We start from the raw sequence: 25,418 nt of genomic DNA on the forward strand, positions 1-25,418 counted from the left end.
ACTGAGAGGGTTATCCCATTCCAGCCTGGGGACAGTTGGAATGGTAAAAAAGTTTTTGTTTGGTGACCTGGGACATTTATAAAGGATGTGGAACTGAACATTTTCAGCTCATCGTGCTCAAAGCCCTGTCGCATGCGAGTACTAAGACCTCCCTTAAACAAGCCTAGTTCTGTTGTAGCCTTAGGGTAACCTCCAAATCTACAGTTACCCACATCAGTGACACTTAGTGTGAATACAGTTAAAATCCATCTCAAGGGCCTTATGCAATGTTTGCTCTCAACTCTTCTGTGCTAGCACCAGAGTGACAACTGTGGGTCTCTCTCTCTCTCTCTCTCTCTCTCTCTCTCTCTCTCTCTCTCTCTCCCTCTCTCCATCTCTCTCACTGTACAAGCTCATTGTGTTGATCTCATCTGACATAGTTGCAGCAGGCAACCTTTATAAGGACCGCGGTCAGAGTCTTCCAGCAGTAAATGTATTTTGTTCCCACACACAATGTCATCATGGCTCCAACTCCCTCAGCTCAGAAACAGAGTGACCACCATGCTTGTAATGTAAACCCCTTTTCTAAATAACACTCTGCCAGGTCTTTGGAGCTGTGCCAAGCAATCCTTCCTGAACTGACTTGTGTGTACTCTATAACCACACAGTAAATAAATACTAAATCTTTAACACAGTATCCTTGGAGTAAGGATCATTCTTCAATCATTGAAGAAAGTACCTGACAAGGCCTGACAAGAGTCCAGACTTCAGACTTCATAGTGAGCTTTGAATAAAGAGCTGAAAAGATTAGTGTCCGTATGTATTGTATTTTTTGTTGCCAAATAAATTCAGCTCTATCTTGTGTCTGAAACCAGGACAAAAATTAGGTTGCATGTGCATACCTTCACTAGTTTCTCTAAGCTTTGAGTTAAGTCCTACTAGATTAGTGTATCTATGCACAGTGGCTGTTCATAGGGCAAATCCAATGACACCTTTGTCTCTTTCTCTGTGGGGATTCCTGCACGCCAGAGAGGTTGAACTCTCCACCCCATGTTAACCCTTAAAGAACATGTGTTGCTATTTTTATGAGGCAATGGAAGATGTCTAAGACAGGGAAAAGGTGCTTGAGGGTGCAATGTGTGTGTGTGTGTGTGTGTGTGTGTGTGTGTGTGTGTGTGTGTGTGTGTGACATGTACCCTGGTGAGTGTCTGCACATGTCGGTGAGCCAAAGTCTATGAGGACTCTGTGTTTAAGTGAATGTAAGCGTGACTATCTTCAATGTATCTGTGTGACTGCATGTTTAGTATGTGTCATTCTGCATGTCTGTTTCTGTGTGTGTGACTCTGTCTATGTGTGTGTGTGTTTGTGTGTGTGTGGGTGGGTGTGTGGAGATGTGTATATGTGTGTGTGTGGAGATGTGTATATGTGTGTGTGTGTGTGTGTGTGTGTGTGTGTGTGTGGGTGTGGGTGGTCCTTACCTCCAGGCGTCCGGCGTGCAGCTCCACCGTGAGGTAATCCGTCTGCCCCGCGGCCAGGAAGAGTAGCCCGGAGCTGCTGGAGGTTCGGAAGCGGACGTGCAGAGCGTTCCGGCTGGATGCCTCCACCGCCCTCAGCTGCACAAAGCCATCGCCATAGAAGGAGGCTGTGGAGAAGGGGAGGGACAGCGGGTGTGTGGAAAAAAAGACCCCCCCACACTTTAATGAACTGTTTCACTTTCCCTTTTCCATGACACTGGATGCAGTTTGGGTGGCTTGATGTGTGAAATTCAAAATGAAAACATAAAAAGGGCGATGGGATGAGATGTTTTTGACGTAATATGTCCTACTTCCAATGTCAGGACCGTGCAGAAGGATTTTAGATTTAGTGTTGGGTGAGTGAGCCCCATGGCGAAGATGACAATAAATCTTAACAATTTATGGAAATTGAGATAACCCCTATACACTGGTTAGCAAAACAATCAGACATGAGATAAGGTATGGGGGGGGATCTCCATACTTTAGTGGAGGCTTTCCTGAGTGTCTCTCTAAATGATTATTATGATTCAGAGGGAGGTTTGAATCCAGGTGATGTCCCGTAGGCAGGAACAAATTTAACAAAGGCTCATCCTCCCCCACTCCTTGCCTCCTGCTTGTAAAACATCACAGTTGTAGCCGAACAGAAAACTGCCACTTAAAATGAATGATGCAAAGCCAATAATCTACAGAAGGTAATTCCTCTCTGAATCACACACGTAATCTTTTGGCACCTATCTCCTTCATAGTGGAATCCTTTGAGGAAATGACCACTGAGCAAATTAAGTCTGCCAAAAAGAAAAAAAAAAAGCTGAAGGACCAGCTAGTTTTCTAGAGGGAGTCTACTATTCACCTCACAGTGTGTTCACTGCATTCCCTGTGCCTGGCACAACTCTTCCCTAACTACCTCCCTGCTTAGCCTCTCCCATTCTATCTCACACAGCCTAAAGAGTGGCATCACTTCCCACACCATTCATTTTAAATCATGCAGCGTATTTTTTTTATGTCTGAACGTGTATGGTCTGTGGCTAACAACATACACACACACACACACACACATACACACTTAGAGAAAGGGCTGTAGGTATGCTGTGATGTTAATCTGACGCTGATTGCACCAAGCACTTTACTGGACATAGCATTTTATGGGGTTTTCTAGGGGTACTTATGGGGAGGTAAATTAGGTACAAAGTAATAGGGGATTCATGGGGATGTAAATTGGTAAATTGATATAAGGCAAATGGGTGAACAACTTCAAACTATATGCCTGTCTGTTTTTGCTCTAACAACAATTTCATTGTTATCCTATAACAATGACAAATAAAAACTGAACTGAAGCGATGCTGTTGTATGGTTTTCAAGACCAGCTAAGAGGTCTGGTTTCAGGCCTGACCTCTTGGGATTTAAGTGCTTGACAAGTGCCCCCTCAGTCTCCTCATCCCACATTCTCCTTTAATAACAACTTCTCTCTCTCTCTCTCTCTCTCTGTCCCCAGTTCTCCCTCAATAATGGTCCCTCCCTCTCTTATAATACCATCTCTCTCCCTCTCTTTACATATGTTGCATTTCTTCCATTCTCTCTCTCTCTCTCTTTCTCTAGCAGTGGCGCCCCAGTGGCTGTAGTGTTCTGCCTTGTGTGTGTCTGTGTGTGTGTGTGTTGTGTGGGTGCTAGGGGTGCATGTGCTGGCATGCCTTGCCCTGACAGCACCTCACCAGCAACATTACAGGCTCTGACAACGGCACATTGTCTGGCCTCGGCCGTCCACTGTGAGAACCTGGACGCAGCTGTTTCCATCTCTCTCTCTCTTTCATTCTCTGCCGCCCTGCATTGCCCTGTAATTTACACTAATGTGCCCTGCTTTCTCATCTGACGACAGAGTGTCCCTTACTGTCCCGCGTAAATGGGGTTCAAATCCACCAGATTAGCAGGTAACCCCTAATGACTACTTTCTAATCTACTGGACAAATTACAAACTGTCACACAAAGCATGTTCTAGAACGTTGTGCTGGTCCAGTTGACACCTACACAACCCTGAGTCTGATATACTATTTTCCCTCTCGGTGACTACATGTACAGTTACACTTGTGCTGAGTGCTGGCTACATTGCTGAGGTTGGTGTAGTAGCCTACAGATTAACACTAATGATGCAATAAGTAATGACAATAAATAACAAAACATTGATCCTTTGCACTCATCTCTGTGAGACACCTACAGAGTCATAGCAGCATAACACTATGATTATCATTTTACAGCTGACGTTACTGTAAGGTTAGGTTTAAGACTAGTGTTATGGTACGTGTTGGGGTATAGAAAATCAGACTGCTCTGACACAAATCAGGAATATACTATCCTTGGTTATACAATTACACTGTAAGATGGATACTGCAGTATACAGCCCTGCCATGTGTCATGAGCAGCCAAATGTATTAATACGACTATTGGAACTGATTGATGAGCAATCGACAAACATCCCCGTCTAGACAACTGTCATCAGTCAAAATGCTGGAGGGTAGTGAGGCACTTATAGACCAATATAGTGATTAGATTAGATTAGATTCAACTTTATTGTCAAAATGCTGGAGGACAGTGAGGCACTTAGAGACCAATATAGTGAACAATATAGTGAGATAATCAGACTATGTTGTATGTGGTATGTTGCTGTACATGATAAACAAAGAGGTAAGACCATGGTTTGAGGGTGATCTAAAAACACTAAGCTTATTTGCTGGTGAGCTTTCCACACAAACACATTTTGTATATTTGGAGAGATTAACATCTCAGATTTTAAAAGTAAAAATAATGTATCATCTAAAATGCTGAAAGAGGCTGAAACATTTAAATATGTATGATGTAATATGTATGATATTACATTTCCACTGAGATGATAAAAGGTGGCAGATTATCTATTTATTCCCATGAAGAATATCCGATCATGTTTCTACATTAAATTCACATTCCCTTTGCAGTTGGTTTCCTTCTTTCCTTTGCAGTGTGTGCTCTGATTTGCTATTATGCAATGAATTAAGGCAATGGAATCACCAACCATGGGTAAATATCAGGATTTACACTTACATGCCCTGGAGACAAAGCTGACCTCTTCTATTTACATATGGATACACAGCTCCGTATTTTCACAACTTTTTAGACATTCTAGCCTTCGCCTTGGATGACAAATTGGATACGGCCCCTGATAAGCATTTTTCACGTGTTATTGGATGCGGTCTTGACACGAGAGCCGGTTGTCACAAAGGTGCGTGCACACGTCCGTTGAGAGAGCAAAAGAGAGAGAAAGCCTTAGAGGCATTGCATAGAGATGCTTCCGAGGAGCTGGCGCTGTATCTGCATGCCTCTGTCTAACAGCCACAGAGTCAAAGCAGCATTAGACACTATAATGTAATTACCAATTACATAGTTTTTTAATATAAATATATATGCTTCTATGAAGATGTTATGGAAAATTGGAAGTCTTCGGACCGATGGACTTGCTCACAATCAATCAATATCAATCTGCAGCTTTGTGGAATGACCTACTAATTATTAATAAAAAATATTACCAGTTATATGTAATTATCAATTACATGCAGTTTTTATTCATGTTTTTGAATAAAAAGATTTTTCTGTCAGCATCAAGTCTGACATATCATGTCTTGGCCATCTTCAACCTTGCCTGGAATGCAAGTGGCCGTTAGTAATCTGTCACCATTAGAGACAGGGGGAGGCCTCTCCTCTATCTCTCTCTGTACTTGAACCTGACTTTGAACTGTACTCTGAAAGATGGTGGGCCAGCAGCATGCGTTCAGCTGCAGATGAAGCATGAGAAAAATGCACTTCGAAGACCGGGGGGTTCAATGGGCCGGGGTTGAGACAATTTACTGACACGGTATACACACCTTTTTAATTGAGATGGTGGAAAGAGGAGACAAACAACATGGGCTCTTGAGGATCCTTGCTAAAGAACTGCCAATACAAAAGCAATTGAGCACACCCAGAAAAAAAAGCGATGCTCTACAGACCATGTTCAGCTTATGATCAAATGAAAAATGCCTGTGTATCTCCTCGACCTCTTATCCTTTTGTGATAAACATAGCCGATCCTCCTCAGTTGTACATTGGGCATTATTCAATGTGACAAGTCTGGCAGTCAATACACCCTTGAGCATGCTGCTTTCAAAGTGAAGTCTCTTCTGAATGTGATGATTTTTAAAGGACAGTCAGACACCCTGTTCCTGTCTCCGATTGGCACCAGGCAGATAGAAGTTGGAACATGCGAAACAGAAACTACCTTTCTAATGGTAATCATGACAGACATGCCAGAGTTTTAGTAATTAGTAGGTCATTCCACATACAAGCTGCAGGTTGATATGACAATGCACAACAGGGAGTAAGTAGGCTACAACAATCCAAAGACTTCCAATTTTCCCTAAAATAACAAGCAGGCTTACTTTATGACATCATAATTTCCTTTTTAAAAACAATAGGCCTAATGTTTTAGTTGATGGCTCTATTTTACAACGAATAGACTAAGGCTAATCATGTCCATATAAAACAGAATGCAGTATTTTCTCAGCCTATTAAATTCAAGACACAATCTTATATTTTCGATCTGCTATAAATTCAATATGAGATTGGGTTTTGCTTTCATGTCTTCAGATGCAAACTTATCCTCCACACAACCAATTGCATTATGGACCTTGGGCTACTTTGGTTTTCTTAAAAACGTGCCTGTCAGTAAATAGTCCAAAGAGATGTTTAAAGTAAAACGCAGAAGTAGACTAATGGTTGTTATTATTGGCCTATTACGAAGACTCATTCACTGACAAGCAAATCAACCACCCGACGTTTACTAAACAAGACATGACTCAGGGCGACAGCTTCAGTGATGAAGATCGCATGGAAAAGCTTTGACAGAGGAAAAACAGGACCCCATAATAACGTGTCCTAAAATAAGAATGCGAGCAGAAAGTTGTAATTGCAACCATGGAGAGAAATACCTTCAATACCTATACAGTAACTTGCCCTTGCCACAATGAGCTTCATTAGTAGGTGAAGGTAGTGGCTGTGCATTCTCTGAGCTGCTCAGCCATTGTTTTGTAGCCTATGCAATGATTTGTGAAAGTTCAACACGGTCGCATGCTGTTTTTATATCACGGGGTTTGCATTTGGATCCTAGCCTACACCGACCATAGACCCATTTAAAACATAAAACTGCAACACACTTTCCTTCTAGCCCGAACGGCAATTGATAGGCTATGTTGACATTTATTGCGCGAAGTTCGTGCTTACCTCCGTTTGTCTGTCCGACCATGAACCATACCAACGTGAACAAAATCACGGTCTTCATCTTCACCTCTATTCTATTTTATATATCCAGGGAATAACCATCAACTGTGACTACATATTTACTGTTTTCTGGGGCTAGGTGTGACTCCAGAGCAACCGGACACCACTTTAAGAAGTCTGAGTCTCTTCTCAGCTACTCCGAGGCACAGGAGTACAGCTCTAGAGCTCCGCCTTCATGCGCCCCCTCCTCACAAGTTTAAGTTTTGTCACTGCCTCCGATCACAAAAGTGAGATCCATCAATGAACGAAACAACAACCAAAAAACGTAACAATGTTATGGATTGGGCCAATCGGGTTTACAATAGACATGCACTCCATCTTCTTAGTAGGCTATTAGCCTAGGCTTTTCCTCACTGCAGCTGTTGCCATATTTCATCTGCCATTTTGTGACAAAAACAATGTGAAGTAAAAAGGAACAGGCAAGTTGCAGATGGAAAGACATTCCTCTCCCTGTAGTAAGATACCCTTCATTCCTAGTAGTGACGTTCATATATTTTTGTTGTGCCATTCAAAACTGGTTGTGTGGGATCTATGCATTTTTCACATTTTCATTGGAGCTTTTCCACAAAGTAGCCCATGCTACTCGTATTTTCATTGGCTAATTTTTAACTGTTTTGGAGACAAACATTTTATTTTCTACACGAGCAACCAGCGATCAGTGGAAAGCTCAGCACATAAACTAGGCTACTCTGTTTACAGCTGATGTGTAGCGCTGGAGTAGGTTGAATGACATGTTTTAAATGCTTTATAGTCCCGCCTTCTGAAGATTAACCACCAATTGGAGACTGTAATTGTGAAGCGACTGACCACTGACCAGGAAGACACCTGGCACCATCGTCGCGACGCCAGTGTACCTGCCCGGTATGCCACCGTTATTACAGCACAACATGCAGGCTATCCTGATGAAACCACCGCGGAGGAGAATAATGCGCACGTAGATTTCAACGATTAGCTGCAGCGTGGCGCATATTTTCTGCCTCGACACAGCTTGGACACAATTCAACCTTGATATTTAACGTTAGCCTGCCTTTGTGCTATAACCGGCAGGCATTCTTCGAGAATATTCTTGCGAGCATCTCAGGGTAAGTTGTAGGCTATTTAACATCCAGACCCTTTAAAGGTTAACTACAATAAACTGTCGCTTTTGGCCATGTTGGGCGATCTCGCGTGTCGTCTGTTGTCTTCCTATCAAAAACACAACCGCATTCTTTCTTGTCAATATTGTGTGGGCCTACAAATTGTTATTAGTCAAGTTATCTGATATTGGATACCGACTCCTTTATTCTCAAAAGATACAAACTCAGCAGACAAGCTATGCTATAGGTATACTACAAATTAGAAATGCTTTGAATCTGAAATATGTGTATGAGGATGGTTATTGTACAGCAAACCTTGTCCAATGTCATAGCTAGGCTAATGTCACTCACTAACAGTAGAGGGCGTGATTCAACACTGCACGTGCAAAAGAATGACATAACACATCTTTTTGAAGACTGTTGAACAGCCATGAAAGGGACCTGTTAAAATACTTGGACCTGCCGTTGCCTGTTGGAACCCCAGTTGTCAAGTGGAACACTGTGGTGGACTATAACTGCATACATTACCAACAATGTGAGTGAAAAATATTCTCTAGAAGTTGCATAGTACTCAGTCTGACTACTGCATTATTCTAACGCACTAACATATTGTGGTTTCGGTCTCCAGGATTGTCCTGAAATACCATGTTTCCCTACCAGTAGCTGCCGGTGCCATGTTTGTTGGGATTCCTTACGGCATTTCACTTGTTGCTCAGTGGCTGTATGGTTGGCCTAATAAACCAGGTTATAAGAAGTACATTGAGGGTCTGAAGCCCAGGTTAGTTGTATTTCAACTAACCTTCAACTAACAAAGTGTAATATTGAAAATGTGTCTACCTTGTGCTTTTGTAGCAATCTACATAAACCTACTTACAAGTGTATCTTCATACATTAAGCTAAACTTTAGATCAGATGGTTATGCTGAATGGCTGTTGATAATCTTGGTGATATTGATGATAACGTTGATTTTCCCTTTGCCACATTTCAAAGTGCACACACACACACACACACACACGACACACACACACACACACACACACACACACTACAGTATATATTTTCGTTTGCCTTGCCTTACCTTGCATTATGATTTGCATAATCATTAACATAGTCACATTTAAGAAAATGTAATGTAAAAGTTTTTGATATTTGTGAATATCATTTGTCATTCTCTATATCTGATGGTATGATTTGTGTGTGTGTGTGTGTGTGTGTGTGTGTGTGTGTGTGTGTGTGTGTGTGTGTGTGTGTGTGTGTGTTTAGACGCATATACTGCCTCTCAAGAGCAGTACTGGAGATGCTGAAATACTTCAAGTATGGCAGGCTATATTTCCAGTGGAAGTCTTGGTACAAGAATGTTGACAACAACAAGCATTATGTAAAAGTAAGATTGTAAGCTTTCTGTGCACTAGTTGCATTTGTGTGTGTGTGTGTATATGTGTATGAAGTTAAAGCAACACTAAAAACACGAATGCAACATTTTGCGGTCTACTTTTATCAAGCAACTAGTTTTAGTTTTCTTCAAATTCATTTTGATGGTATAAGACCATGTGAACGACAGATAAACATGCGGTTCCCACCAGCCATGTATAATATGCACTATGCATTTATGTGTTTGGGCTGGATCCTAGTGCAATAATTAAGAAAACGTTTCACAGCACAGCGTTGCTTGCTATCACCATAAGACACCAGTTAGCATGTTAGCAAGCTTCTAGCAGTGCCTGCAAGGCTCTGGGTGGTGTTTGCAAAGTTATGCATGCCTTTTAGGCTGCAAGCTCCCAGGTTTTAGACCAAACGCGCATAGTGCTCCTTTAATAGTAATGGTAAGTGGTCATATTCAACATTTCTGTCGAGAAGGAAGAAACTGTAATGATGACCCACATCTGTTTTCAGGGTATCACTTTTGGTCGAAGGGGCAAGAAGTTGGATTTATACCATTCTCCAAGCATGGATCAACATAAAGTCATGCCTGTGGTTGTGTTTATATATGGTGGTGCTTGGGGGTCAGGAGAGAGAAGCACATACTGTCTGCTTGCTCTCCAGATGGCCAAGGAACTCAATGCCACTGTGGTTTGCCCAGATTACTCAATTTATCCAGAGGTAGCAAAGTTTTGCTTTTATTTGCCTTTAAAATGGTCAGCATTTTCTGTGCTATGTTAGTGTGACACTAGTTCTGTCTTGTGTTTGAGGAAGCATGCCATTACTGTGTGATTTTGCTTGCAGGGGAATGTATTAAATATGGTCGAGGACATATCAGACAGCCTACTGTGGGTGAGGGAGAAAGGACAGCAGTTCAATATTGACAAGGTAAGCTTGAATGCTAATGCAGTTTATTTATTGTGCATGAAGACTGGATGAATTGCAACAGTAATAAAGCTAGTGATTCTTATATAAAACCTATATAAAACATATGTAATATGCCTATATGAAACGTATAAAGAGACATAATACTGAAACATAAATAATAATGTAACATGAACTGATTATTTTTTAAAGAGTGCTGTTGTATTCTGGAGACCATTTTTTCCTTGTGTTTTTGATTTTATAAGGGCTTCCTAATAGAAATGTTTAATTTCTGCCCTCAGGACAACATAGTGTTAATCGGCCACTCAGCAGGGGCACACCTGTGTGCTCTGACCACACTGTTCCTTATAGACGAAGCAGAGGAGCTTGGTATAGAGGCAGCTAAACAAACAGCCATTACCTCAGCAGTCAAGGGAATCATAGGTAAAAGGAGACTTACGGCTATCAATTGCATTTGTTTTTGACCTTGGATACCTGTCAGAACAGTTGTACAATGAGCATTCTATGTAAAAGCTATTGTTATTGGCAATCAGAGATGGAAAGTAACAAAGTACAAATACTTAAAGGCACACTATGCAAGGTTTTCACCTTTACAAAGCCAATTTGATGGTAAACGAACTTGTAGTAGGCGAATCGTTCACCTAGCATAGCTATACCGCATAGACGTAGCGAGTCCCTACCGAGAAAACCAACCATGCAACTTCTACGAGCGGTTCCACAACAAATATCGCGAGAATCGTGAAACATTACCGTGTTGGTAGATATAGCTCTTTGGAGATAGTTTTTGTCTGTTGTTAATCCTTCACCTCCACAAAAAAAGCATACATTGTGTGCAGGGGGATAAGTTTGCTATTTACAATAGCAGAATAACGTATAAATACATTGCAACTCTAGAGGGAGCTCTACACTTGCCAAAAATACCAAACCTGCATACAGTACCTTTAAGTACTGTACTAGTAACATTTTCAGGTATCTTTAATATTTATTTATCTGGAGTATTTATTTTATTTTTCTAACAACTTTTTTACTTTACTTCCCTACATTTTTAGACATATTTGTACTTTCTACTCCTTACATTTTCAAAAGTCGCTCATTACTTTTGTTTTAATGCATTTGAGGTGAGTTATGTAAAAAAATAAGCCTACCTTTAAACTTAATGCATACAATACTCAAAACAGTCCCTAGAAGATACTTGGCGATTCTTGATGCCCGAAACTCAGCAACAGAGACATGAAAACTGCCCCAACTGGTCTCAGAGATATGGGAAAATGTGCAGTTAATGTATTTCCTCCTTGCTTCTTTCCTGTGTTATCTTAAAGCTTTGTGATGAATGGTCTTTCCTGATCTTGAAATACAAAAAAGCCCATGAGTCCCCACGAGACGACCCTTTTCACCAATAAAAGAAACAAACTGTGTCTGTTTGCTCCCACCCACATTAACATTTAACACAACTTGAACCAGTTCTCGAAGAACCATTCCAACTGCTGCTTAGCTTGGCTTATTTGCCAGATAGCTAGCTGATGAACGTGGAGAATTGTTTGAGTTAGTCAATGTCATCAAGTAGCCAACTGTTAAATCCAAAGTTGACAAAAGACCAAGTTCCAAACCTGCCAGAAAACATGTGATACTGACTGAACTTGGCCACAACACAACACAAATGTTAAGCTTCAGTACATGGTAAAATGGCACCCAATCCCCACTTGTCTGACAAGTGCAGTACTATAGTGCATTCTCCTCCAAGCACTTTGGGATGCCTGGAGCCATAGTGCACAATGTCCCCAAATATGTTGCTGCACTACATTCTAAAAGCCGTGACATGCTCCCGCGTCTGTGTCCCACACACGCGAAGTGTGACGAGACGAGAATTATGTCATCAACGCGCATGTGGGAAGTTTCGTGTGCTTCCCATAAATTGGGACTGTGCGTCAATGGTGCACATCTTTGACGTGTGCAAATGTGCACAGAGGAGCATACTACTTGCTTAAGCCATTATACACCCCCAAAGCTGTGTTTGAAACATCACATAGCATGATAATCATGCACACAGATGATTATTTTTGTCATTCAATATGTTATGTATGGTATGTTTTCACAATTGAACAAAATTTTGACTTCACAACTTTCACTTGTATTGGAGCAATATTTGACAAGTTGTATCAGTACTTTCACTTAAAGGATAATTCCGGTGTGATTTTTACCTAAATTGTGTTGAAACATGATACCAAGTGTGAACGTATGTCTCATAGCTCACCTCGGCTTGTCCCCTGCACTCAGAAATCTGGCGCTAGTTAGCCAATGCTACCAACAGTGTTTCGTTGGGGTGCCTCGGGCATCGGGCTAGCCATGCAAATAAATCACTCTTTTACACCATTTACGAGGCTCAAAGTAGCTCCATACTTCATTGGTAGACTTCCGAGGGCCTTGACATTTAAAAACGAGACATGGGGAACTTTGAAAAAGCACTGGTAGTTTATTTACAAGATGATTTATACAGACAGTACCTTAAGGAATTTTACCGTTCGCCGCCATTTTGAATTTAGTCACGATAAGTCGAGCGACGAGTACGAACGAACAGGGATGATAAGGGATCAGATTCCAAAAATAATTCCGTGGAAATGCATGAATTCCAGTTGCTGCTACTGGAAGCAACTGAATCCATGCATTTCCACGGAATTATTTTTGGAATCTGATCCCTTATTATACCTGTTCGTTATCATGTTCGTTATCATGTGTCACTCGGTATCATGTTTCAACACACTTTAGGTCAATATCACACCGGAATTCTCCTTTAAGTGAAGGAATTGTGTACTTCCTCCACTTCTGTTGACAATTATAAAGCTAATTTTCTTAATCTTATTGTGTATTTTTCTTTCCAGGGTTAAGTGGAGTTTACAACATCTTGGACCATTATCAGCATGAAAAGATGCGTGCTGTGGAGTATGTCTCAACCATGCATAAAGCCATGAATGGAGTACAGAATTTTCCTTATTACTCACCTACTCATGCAATTCAAAAACTTGATGGAGAAAAGATAAAAAGGTAGTGAAAAATAAAGAGCTGCCCAATGTATTTATTCATTTGCTAGTTACTTACACAGTAATTACCATAGATTATAAATACTTGTACATGTACTTGAAACATGAAATAATATGACTGTGTGTAGAGTGTTAGAGACATAAATAACAATTGATTTAAATGTTTCTGTAATTGATTTTGTTCATTGTGCAGAGTCCCTCCCTTTGGCTTGCTTCATGGAACCGATGACATCATAGTTCCGGTGGAGTCATCGATGAGGTTCTCTGAGGTCCTGACTTCCCTCTCTGTAAAAGTGTCTCTCTACCTGATGCCTAAACTGGACCACACAGAGATGGTTACGGATCTGATGGCACCAGACAGACATTTTTATCACACTGTCTATGGCTGTATCAAACAGGAGTACAGTAAATTCATGGAAGCATGTTGAATCACTGAATCATTCTCTTCCTACAAATTAACCAAATTCTGAATATGTGTCTTTTTTCTGACATTTTTCTTAACAACTTGCCTTTCTACTCAGTGCAGCATTAAACATCATTGTCATTTCTTTACAGTCATTCCTTTTGCAGTTTTACACAAAAGTATTCCCTGTTAACATGTTTAACTGTAAACAGATACTATTAAAACATCATTTGCAGAAAGACTCGTATTTCTCACTGAATAAGATAGCTGTGGTGATGTTATGCTGTAGAACCAAAGTGGAAACTAGCCGGTAAGCTCTTGGAAGCAGACAATCAATCGGGTAGTTCTGTCATTACAGTAATGCGAATGTGGAAGTCTCATGTTGTTTGGCAAAAACCTGAATTTGTTGTCAGTCCTCCCTGGTGGGAACAAAACTGGTGCTTATTTCACCAACTGTACAGTACTGAAAACACATCTGCAATGGAATTTGGAGCAATCATCTTATGTAGCCTACAATTAGGATTTATGGATGAGCATTATTGCCACATTAGTGATCTCCTGGCACAGAGGTAGGCTACTTCAGAAAGGAACTTCTTTTAGTGACTAGATAGATAGATGCTTTATTGATCCTCAAGGGGAAATTCAAGGGTCTCAGTAGCATACAGAAATAACACACAACATGCACTTACAGCAGAAATGGTAAACATAGTATAAGTATAAACATATAACTAAACTCCACTGTACAATAAAGACAGTAGAAGATAAGACAGATAAGAAAACTAACAAAACTAAATACTAAATACACTATATAAGTTAAATTAAGAAAGACCAATATGCTTGAGGGTGATCAAGCATAAGACGCTTGTAGTGACAGGGTGAAGGTGCAAACAGTAGTCCAATCATAGTCCTTAGTTATGTGTCTAATAGCGGACTAAAAAAATATTTATAGTTTTTAAGCACCTTGATAATGATTTAGATTACAACTCATTGTAAAGCATTTTGGCATTCAATGAGACAAGTGTGCGTAGTAAAAGTTCATATCTGGATTGTGATGTGCTGACAATAGTGAATTAAGCAAATGTATACAAAATGGTGAGGAGAATATATACTATATATCTATAATGGACGTAAGAATAAGTCAAATTGCATGATCTTATTTGTAAACAATTAACAGCTGACTTGTAAGTCTCTTATCTTCAGATCAAGATATGTTTAATATTTTGATTACTCTTTGAACAATGAAAAGCCTGACACTATACAGTAGGGCAGCCTACATGGCAGGTTGTGGTGGTCAGAGAAGTAGAGATAGATAGATACTTTATTGATACCCAAGGGTTAATTCAAGGTCTCAGTATCATACAGACATCACACACAACATTCACTTACAGCATAAAAAGTAATATATGTATATATAAAACACTGAACAATAAAGACAGTAGAAGATAAAAAAAATACTAAATCAAATATCCACAGAATGTGCTTAAGGATGAATAAGCATGAGGCGCTTGTATGCAAGTGTAACGGATGCCAGCTAGCTTAGCTGTGCTTGTGGAACGTTGGTAAACCTCACTCCCCGTCGCCTCAAGAGTGCTACTGGACATGCGAGCCAGCAGCCTGGGCTATTGGATTCTTTGGCCTTGGCTCAATTATTAGCGCGCTCGCCTCCCGATCCGAGATGCTGCTGTTCGCGGGTTCGAGTCCGGGCGTGTGCAGGGCTGAATCGCGCAGGTTCAACACAACGCAGGTAATCCATGTTTTAGGTACTTTTGTTATTGTCTTTTCACATGTACTTTTATGGCGATTCACGCCGTTAACTGCGTGTCTCGTGGTCTTGCCGGTTTCTTTTGCTACTGTCCTGAGGCAGAGGAGCTGTGACGCGACTGACCTGACCTATCCTGTAAACAGTGTAGCAGTAAAAACAGTAGGCCAGTGGACAGTCAGTACACAAACATGAAGAAGGTGATAAGGCAGACAGACTATGCAGAGAAGTCTATCTCCTCTTCCCTTTTATTGAAGCATTGAAGAGTTGTATGGCCTTATGGGGACAGATGAATTTCTCAGTCTAGGAGGTCAAGGCTGTGTCGTGGTGTGCAGCTGTTCAACCTACGTAGTAGAACATTCATACAGCAGATGGCAGCATTTTTAAGCATTATTTTGAGCGCTGCGCTGTGTATAAACTACCCATAATGCCGAGAAGGAGTATTGCTGGACCTGGGACGAGATTGTGTTGTTGGGATGTTGAGGATTAAAGATGGCCACTATCTGAAGGAACAGGAACATTGACCACTTATTAAGATTGTGGCATCATGTGTCAATTATGGATGGAAAAAGGAGTCGAAGCGTGCCGTTGACACTCTGTAAATAATCCTGGTGCTCCTGGATTGGGAATTTATCGACCAAAACACAGGTTTACTGGTAAGTCACAAAATGATATCCGACCACTGGAAACAGCGTTAGCTGGCTACGCTAGTAGGTTAGCCAGGCAGCAAGCTAGCTCAGAACCCCAGATATGCTTCCATTTGACTGCTGCATGAAGAGTTAGCTTGCTCTGCTTTACTGGACACCACCTAACGCTAGCTTCTAGTCAGTGCCAGTTTCCGTTTCCAAAGGAAAATACTATTTTTGAGACATAGAGGGTAAAAACAATCACATTGCATCCAACAATTGTGTTTGTAACTGAAGTGACGTTACTATGTGACGGCTACTTATTTCACGGTTGCTGTCGGCTCTATCCATAATGTAACGTTAACGTTTATTCGATTTTTAGCCTACAATGTTTGAGACATAAATACGTCCCTCCCGGCATTTCACATTTAATGCACAAATGGGACCCTTCTGGATACCTTCCCAGTGGTTGTCAGTCGATTGTTTCATATGTTAAGTATCAGAATATCTGGTCACCGGTTTTGTTTATTATCTAAACCAACGTTAGTTCCCTTCAAAGGGCCTGCCGCTCATAAAAACAAGGTACGTTAAGGTTAGCCTGCTCGACGGATCCATCCAAGCAGCCCACTGGACAGGTTTGGTGACTGGCGTTACTTCTTGTTAACTGATACTACTTAAACACTAGAATAATATTAGGCTAGTTGTGAAAAAAAATGGTTTGCATTATCTAAACACAGAGGATTGCCTTTGTATGTTGTAGTCAGTGAACATTTGTTTTTCTTGCGGATGGTTGACATTAGAAATGAGGCCACAGGAACAAATAGCTTCACCTTCACTAACTAGCTGCCAGGTTGGAGAGGGGGTTTTGTATAACGGAGTATGCAAGTCATTGATAAACAAATTGGCGTGAAATGATTACCCTATCAGATGCTGTATTGCGGCTAGAGTCAGAGTGGCTGGCAAGCTAGCTTATGTGATGGATGACTTTGTAATTTCCCAGAATGTCTCTTACGCGGACACATATTACGCAGTGCAAGTGTTCGCAACATTTTAACAATAAACAGAGTGTGTTGTATCAGTGCAGTCAATGAGTGTAGGTCTCCTCAGTCGCTCTGACATGAATCGGTGAGATTACTGGGTAAGGGAAATTAGTCAACTTCGGTTAGTTGTGTGCTTGCGTTCCATGACAGAATGTAGATGGGAGATCCAGAACAGAGAGAGACACATAAAGGTAGGCTACCTTTATATGGCTCTGATCCAGAAGGCAGAGGTAGTTCGATTATAGATTTGCGAAAATAAGAGCATGCCCGTAGAATGTTACTGATTGACAATACCGCAGGCTCTGAAAAACCGCGTGCACTTATTTGCCCTCGGTTTTGGCCATATTTGTCTTCTGCCGTCTTTCTGGAAGCTCACCATTCTAATCAGCTGTACCACCACCCACACAACATATGGAATGAAACCTTCCCCGTCAATGTGAAGAATGCACAGAATGTGTGTGATCTTCAGTGTAATGCAGATGTTTAGTATCCGGAGACGGCACAATTTGAACTTCTTGGTTATACAGTCAGCATCATCTGCTGGAAGTGTGATCTTCAGTGTAATGCAGATGTTTAGTATCCGGAGACTGCACGATTTGAACTTCTTGGTTATACAGTCAGCATCATCTGCTGGAAGTGTCAGATGTCATGATTTACTATTTGCTAAATATAGGACAAAAGTAATCTTTTTTCCAAGTTAGTACTATGGTCGTTGACTCCTCATTATAGTGCTATCTAGAAGAATTTAGATGTGTCACATTTGTCTAACCACTTTGATTCTGAAGTAGTTTGCTATTCCCAGTTTGTTTTATGTCTGCAGTTATGGCAGTCAGCAGCATCTGTTGATGTCTGTAGTTTTATTATAATAAACCATAAAGCAGGCATTGTATTTTTCAATACTTTTGTTATTGCAGTTCTCAGTTCTGTGCTCAGTCTGTGCTTTGGGCTATTTATACTATCATGTTGCCTTAGTAGTTGGTATGGTACAGTAGTATATTGTATTGTATACCACAGCTGTGCTATTTTTCAGATTTTTGATCTGTTTGAGTGATGCTGTCCACTATTTTGTCCAAAATGCTTGTAGCCTGTCTGTGGTGGACATGTTGTGAAAACAGAGCTTTTTGCATCTGAGGAAGGATACTGTGCTCTGAGCTGTCTTGACCCTGTCTTCAAAGGTGGCACCCTGAGATGGAAGAAGGAAGTTCTTGTTTCATGTGATAAGCCCCTGCAGCATCATCGTCCCTGCTGCGCGTGAAACAGACTGCATGGGTTTTTCACGGCCAAACATTTGTGGAAGAAATATAGGCCCATATAAACTAATTTGTTTCACAACACTGCCACTGCCAGAGTAATTTCGTAGTTAGCTTGTTATCGTCACACCGTAAAATATTCTGTTTACCCCTGTGGAGAACCTATTCAGTATTTTTTTTTAAATATAAGTCCAGATGCTTTACCTGTTGATGTTTCTCTTAATATTAGCCTAGTCCCTGAAAACCGGTGCATTAACGGTAAGCTTGGCTAGATGTCACAGTCCCCCAGAGAAGCCTGATTCCTTACAGTCCATTTATGAAGAGGAATCATCAAGCTGATTTGCTCGGGCTGCCTCCTCCTCTGCCTGGCCCAGACGTCACAGCCAGGAAGCGCTGGCTCTGACTTAATTGCACAAATTGGTTGGGATGGGACACATGATGGAGGAGGAGGAGGAGTAGGAGGAGAGTGCTCTCAGGGCTGATGTTAGTGAGGCCTTCATCAATACTACTACTACTACTACTACTACTACTACTACTACTACTACTACTACCTGTACTAAGAATAACAGAAACAACAACTACCACTGCTAGTAGCCTACTATTACTACCACAAGAATATCAACAACAACAGCAACAACAGTAACAGCAACAGCAACAGCAACAACAGTAACAGCAACAGCAACAGCAATAACAACAAAATAGCCCTTACATGTTGACCTGTTTATGTTCAATTTACGTGGGATAAATTTAGGCTGGGATGGAGGCTGAGTTTTCTTCCTGTACAGATTAAATCAGATTGGGTTGGTTGCTGGGTCCTCTAGAATAATGATGAGATGGTAGGACTATGCCATTGCCATTACCATGCAATTAATGTAGGATATTCTACCCTTTGTCTGAATGGGGGAGGTAATAGGGTGTCTCTCTTCAATCTATTGGTACTGCCATGACCCCCTAATGAGTGGGTTGATATGGTCACCAGGTGTGACTTAATGAGTAGAGAGTTATCCAAATAAAGTGTACTGAAATTGTACATTTTCACTGAATTCTGCAAGAAACAGGTCCATTGTCTCTAGAGACAAGGAAAATATTGTGTGTGATTATACCACTGTTTGGAAATAGGTCAATTTGTTGTGATGACTTTTGGTGATGTCCCCAGTTAATGGGAGAACCCGTGTGGACTGGCATGTACTACTTTCTCGGTGTACACATCTCAAGGTGTTTTGAGTATATTGGATGTGTCTGTGTGTGTTTTCCTTTTCTGTCAAGTTGCCATTTTGAAAATCCACATCATAGCTAAAAAAAAGAATCCGTCCCCAAAAAATTGTGGGAGGTGTCCGTAAACTGCAGCAGCAGGCTGAATATTTAATGAAGGTTTTCTGTTTGCTGCTCCTGCTCGCCCCCCCCCTGTTATTGTGCCCAGATGGTACGCTCTGGTGTGACAGGGCCCACCCGCATGTCGGGAGTCAGTGACAGGGGGGGATCAGCTGTGCCAGTCCCTGCAGGCCGCACCGCACGTTGGCACACCGAGTCTCCTGGCACTGCTAGGGAAGGGGACTGGCTCTCTGTGGCTCTCTGTCCAATGCTCTGTTTGCCTTCTGCGCTCGCGCACACTCCCTCCCTACCTCTTTACCTCATCCTCCTTTACTCTCCCTGGTGTGCGCTCTCTCTCTCTCTCTCTTTATCTTCCTTCGTCTCTCTCTCTCTTTCTCTCTCTCTCTCCCTCCCTCTCTCCCTCTCTCCTCTTGCTCATCATCATTCCGTCTGTTTCTCTCAGTCGGTCTCAGAGCACTGCTTCGAGTAATTTAGCCTGGAGCAATTGATCGATCAAATCAGGGGTGAATTGTTTTTTTTTTAGTTTTTGTTTTTTAGTTGTCAATTTTCTCTGCTTTGTGTTTAACCATCGGGAGCATCCTCCCCTCCCCTGCGAACAGAGATGCTGGCAGAGCACCGGGAGAGCAGCAGGTATGGAAAAAAATGGCCGATTAGCTCGTCACCGCGGTGACGGGGGTTTGTTTACAGTTTCAGGAGCTTTCTCTTGCCGTTTATGTTTTATTGGGCTGCGTCAGTGACTTTAAAATGGCTTCTGTGGTCTCTTTGCATCCGTGGTAGAGGTATTTGGACTGATTTGTCGAACAGGCGAGAGCTTTTATTGTTGTGAAAAACGGTGTGTTATTAGGCAATTATCTTAATAGACACATTATCAATAAAGACCAGACTCCCCTCATTTTGTTCATGAAATCACGTCATAAAGAAAATTAATTCCCATTTAATCGAAAGAAAGGCTGTTGTTTAATCTTTCTTTCTAGTTGTCTTTTTTGTCAGTAGTGATGGTTTTGGTGGAGGATCATTTTTTTTTTCTTTCTGGTTCTGGGCAGAGAACTCCAACAGAGTGATCCATCTGCCAAAACCAGGGCTAACACATTCAAATGCACATTATTTGTGATGAGTAAAATTTCGTCAGGGTTATTTTAGGAACGACACAGACGTTATGACTGCATTTGAAACAAGACTGTTGTAGAGATGAATGGCAGTCCTTATGACATGAAAATGGAGACATTTTGTGTTGTTTGCTAAATTAATTGGACAGTAAAATGAATTATTTATTTTATGCCGGTCTTTAGACTTTATTCTTGCGCTGTTGCACTGTTGGACTTACTCTTTTGCACCATCACCATGACACTCACTCACACAGAGCACCTTACCTTACCTTATTATGCACAGAGAATCACAGGCTCAGTCCCTACCTCACCGTCATTGCAAGTGCCTCTTGATTAATCACCCACTATGTGGATACTGTTTTTAGAATTGATTTAGATTAAGTGTTATTTAGTATAATTTGTATTTTGTATTTTAGTATATTCTTTATCTTCTTATTGCTTATCCTTATTGCTTAGTTGTGTTTTTTATATTATATACTTTTAATTACTTTTTTCTGCTGTTAGTGAATGTGTGTGTGATGTCTGTATGCTACTGAGACCTTGAATTTCCCCTGGGGATCAATAAAGTATAAGTATAAGTAGATATACTCTTTTGATCCCGTGAGGGAAATTTGGTCTCTGCATTTATCCCAATCCGTGAATTAGTGAAACACACTGCACACAGTGAGCTGCCTGCAACAACAGCGGCGCTCGGGGAGCAGTGAGGGGTTAGGTGCCTTGCTCAAGGGCACTTCAGCCGTGGCCTACCAGTCGGGGTTCGAACCGGCAACCCTCCAGTTACAAGTCCGAAGCGCTAACCAGTATCTATCTATCTATCTATCTATCTATCTATCTATCTATCTATCTATTATGTTAATTCTGAATGCAATAGGCTATTTGTATGTCATCTGTTTTCCTTTTGTTCTACAATCATCTGGTGAATTGACCAGAATAGAAAGGATAAGGACAAGCTCACAATGGTCAAAGCAATGTCTTCCTCTACTAGTGTGTGTTTATTGTACAGTCTTAAAATAGACTTCTCATGTAATGAACCAGATTTGCAGCTAAGGCCTCTGGGGTACTCCACATAGTGCTTTTCTGCACATAGAGAGCAAGTCAGTGCTTGAGCAGTGGCCAGGCCTAATGATTGCTTGTTGAGTTGGGCCAGGGCAGGTTCCAAGCTTCAACCAAATTGTATGGTGGGTCGTGAGAGGGTTGTGTATTTGTGTGACGGGTTGTGACTTGTGTCAGGATGAGTCAGTGAAGTGGCCCAAGCGAAATGACAGGACCTCCACATCCTGTCCCAGTGTTTTTACATTTTCTCTGTGTATCTTCACAATGCTTAGCTGTCTTGGCATCTCCCTACGGGATTCTTTTTCTCTCCTTGTGTGTGTGTGTGTGTGTGTGTGTGTGTGTGTGTGTGTGTGAGAGAGAGAAAGAGAGAGAGAGAGAGCAAAAGAGCAAAAGAGTGTGTTAGAGTGGGGAGTCCCAAAAACCATTACAGAACAAGAGTGTTTTTGCGATTACATCACTTCAGACTCTCCGGGGCGTGTTTTTTTTTTTGTGTGTGTGTGTGGCAGCGAGAGGAAGGGAGGGCAGGAGGAAAAGAGGGTGTACAATACCCCCCCTTCCCTCCCTTTCTGGGGTGCCTCCTCTGAAAAACAGGCACTTTCAAACCTACCGTGGCTTCCCAGACGCTCACTGAAGCTGGCAGCTCTTTAAGAGAATGCCATGAAAGACTTGACAGCACAACAAAGAAGATAAAGAAAATACGAGACAGAAAAGATTTAGCCTGGAAGACTTTTAAGCTCATTTGCTGATCATTTGAAAAGCAGTCTTGCAAACTCTTCATATTTGCCCTTGGAAAACACAGCTTACGATTTGGTGACATGTCAGGTGTAGACTCTAAAGTTGGTGAAGATCATTTATTTCTGGTTACATTTAGCCATATGTTAGCGTTGTTTGCTAACAGACCAGGAAGGTAATACGAGGATAGTCACTCAGGGATAAGGCACCTGTGAACTCGGACTGATGTCATTGTTTAAGAGTTGGGAATCGGGGGAGGTTTCCATGGAAGTCCATCCCAGATTCCCACAGGCTGCCTGCCCCACTTGCAGGTTTCCACTGAGTAACTCATTAGCAAGACATCAGAGAGGATTGTATTGGTGGCCACTGGTAAGCTCAGATGTCCTAGGAGCTGCCTGATGACCGTATGGATGACTAAGAATCTGGGAGCTCCTCTGTATTGTTTTACAGATAAATATAGAGAAATATATAGGCTAAGGCTAGTTGCTGTAACTTCCAATCTCTTGTCAAATAAGTGACAGACATTCCCTATTTAAACTGCAGCCTGTTCCTCCTGTACTGTGTGACAGGCAGCTGTCCCAAGGCCTCCAGCAATAGCTTGCTAATGTCATCGGCATTGAACATCCTGAAATGCCTTTTGGCCTTGGATTTTATTTGGCCCCATCTGGACGCATGTCCTTCCTTTGCACCTCTGTGTAGAGAGTTCACTCCTGTATGAACCTTTCCCTCTCTTGTCAGTGTATACATATGGTGTTCTCAGAATGGCATGTTGAGCAAATGCTTCACTGTGTGCTGCTGTAGGATAATAACAGTCCTATCTATTGGCCCCATCTGTTAGGATTACAAGCAGAGACAGGCCCCTAAGACTGTGCAGTCTCAGGTAATGCCATGGCAGTAACCTCTTCTTTTTGAAGTCACACAATTGAAAAGAATCGGTCAGAGGCTGAGAAGAGATGGAGATTGTTTTTGTTAATATTGTGAAATGTCCAGAGATCTGATGCTTGTCTTCAGATCGTTCCCACCCAGAGCAGCGTGTCTGTGGGCATGATGAGGAGCGGCACCAGGCTGTACCGTTGTGGGACTTGACTCGGGGATAATCAGCGCTCTATCTTTAGTGTGGCATTGTGTGTCCAGCTTCACGTGCCCAGTCCAGTGTGAGGGAGAACAATGAGGCGTATGTCACCCAGGATTCTGTTCTGGAGGAGGAGGAGGAGGAGGAGGAGGAGGAGGAGGAGGATGTGGCTGCTGCTCCTGCCTCTGTGATCTGGCCTCGTATTTCGTGGCTCACCCTTGCCGGGTCTCTCATTTCTCGCTCTCTGCACATCTGCACCGCCTTTTGATTTTGCTCATGTTTGGGGTTCGGGACTTTGTTTGTTTATGTGTGTCTGTGTGTGTGTGTGTGTGTGTGTAGTACTGGCCTGTGCTGGCTGACTATTTTAGACAACATTGTCTCTCACCAAAAGGCGAGACTCCGTGCCCATTTTTACAACCCTGCTGTTTCCCTTGCATAAGCAAATGTATGTCAGATGTGTGGCCTAGATAGCCATGTGTTCTAAATCCCCCACCCTCCCCCCACATACACACACACACACACACACACACACACCTCCAGCCCTCCATCTGACATGATACATAAACCCTTTTGTGTCTGGGCGGCCAGCTTTAGAGATATTATAACAGAAGAGACAAATCACTGAGGTAAAAATGAATGGTGGAGTTTGTATCCTAAAAAAATGGCACATCAGGAAGTCCTGCTCTTTTTAAGAGAGCCAGTTTCTGTTTCTGTTTGCATCTGCACATAGTAGGAACTCTGAGATGACTCTGAGAACACACATTAGTAGCCCAATTATTGCATGAACATAAAGTAATGACATTTCTTCTTATCTGTCCAGAAGGCATTTGCTGCATGGCAGCAGGCAGTCTCTGTAGCCTTCTCATGCAATTTTTATGTTAAGCAAATTTAAACAGAAGCTGAATTATTTTTACAGAGATTTTTTAAAAATGGCGCGTTTGCTGCCTTGGCATGCACATCAGTCATGGTTTCTTTGCACAGGGAAAATACCCTACCCCAAAGTTGGAGCTTAAATAGTTAGTTAATAGTCAGAGGAACTCTTTAATCCCCAGTTCCATGCTGCCTGAATGATCGAAGAAAGGGGTTCTAGGAACTGTAAAAAGTCCCAACAGTGCGAAAGGGCCTAAAGGTAGTCTGAAAACGCATAGCTGTTTGTTTCTGTTCCTATAGCAATAGCTATTCCAGTTACTATAGCAATAGCTGTGCAGTGAAATTTGGTGCATAAGTGAGCTAAACATTTGAATAATAGTTTTTAGCCTTATTGCTAATCTTTGCCCCCCCCCCCATTCTTTTAGATAGGTGCCTGATCTTGTTTACCCAAAATAGCTGCACCGGAGACATTGCCAAAATGGCTGCCGACTTGGTAGACTTGCCTGTAAGGACTTTGGCAGTCTTCACCTTGAAAAAAGACAAGCAGAGACTCTGTACCCCACTGTGAGCCTCTGTTCTCCCTCCCTATCACACACACACACACACACACACACACAAGCACAGTCGCCAACACACACAGTGGATGGAGCAACGAGAACCTCTCATTTCAAGTGTCTGCCTGACATGTTTTGTGTTTCTCTCCTAAAGTGCTGAGTGTGGCGTAAATAACGTTTGATTGGACAGTTGTTGGCAGTATGAGGCAGCCATTGGTCCCATCTCCAGATGTGGGGCCGATTCCAGTGAAAGGCAACCAGAGGCCACTGATGACAGGGAACATATGATCTGTCTGGGGAAGGTCATAGGATCACTGCCTCCATCTGTTACGCCTTAGAGGTGCAACAGGCAATATGTTGATGTCTGGATTTTTTTC

At 41.9% G+C, this 25,418-nt stretch overlaps 3 protein-coding genes across 3 annotated transcripts in view; 2 read left to right on the forward strand and 1 right to left on the reverse strand.

The window, feature by feature from the left end:
• cspg4ba (chondroitin sulfate proteoglycan 4ba) overlaps positions 1–7,074 on the reverse strand; it is a 29,495-nt gene extending 22,421 nt beyond the window's left edge. Inside the window, exons 1-2 of the mRNA XM_048243333.1 lie at positions 6,773–7,074; positions 1,458–1,621 (exon numbers count right to left, since the gene is read on the reverse strand). Of these exons, the coding sequence (XP_048099290.1) occupies positions 1,458–1,621; positions 6,773–6,830 (222 nt within the window). The 5' untranslated portion in view covers positions 6,831–7,074. The remainder of the gene's footprint in view (positions 1–1,457; positions 1,622–6,772) is intronic.
• Positions 7,075–7,451: 377 nt separating this feature from the next.
• si:dkey-193c22.1 (uncharacterized protein LOC567837 homolog) lies at positions 7,452–13,886 on the forward strand. The gene is made up of 9 exons (XM_048242541.1): positions 7,452–7,911; positions 8,322–8,440; positions 8,534–8,683; positions 9,169–9,289; positions 9,799–10,005; positions 10,129–10,212; positions 10,491–10,632; positions 13,086–13,248; positions 13,438–13,886. Coding segments are annotated over exons 2-9 (1,104 nt in total). The 5' UTR covers positions 7,452–7,911; positions 8,322–8,438; the 3' UTR covers positions 13,673–13,886.
• A 5,957-nt stretch (positions 13,887–19,843) lies between these two features.
• wdfy3 (WD repeat and FYVE domain containing 3) overlaps positions 19,844–25,418 on the forward strand; it is a 96,927-nt gene continuing 91,352 nt past the window's right edge. The window contains 1 exon segment of the mRNA XM_048243446.1: positions 19,844–20,284. Within this exon segment, the coding sequence (XP_048099403.1) occupies positions 20,256–20,284 (29 nt within the window). The 5' untranslated portion in view covers positions 19,844–20,255.

This window comes from Alosa alosa, chromosome 5 (assembly GCF_017589495.1).
Source record: "Alosa alosa isolate M-15738 ecotype Scorff River chromosome 5, AALO_Geno_1.1, whole genome shotgun sequence".
NCBI lineage: Eukaryota > Metazoa > Chordata > Actinopteri > Clupeiformes > Clupeidae > Alosa > Alosa alosa.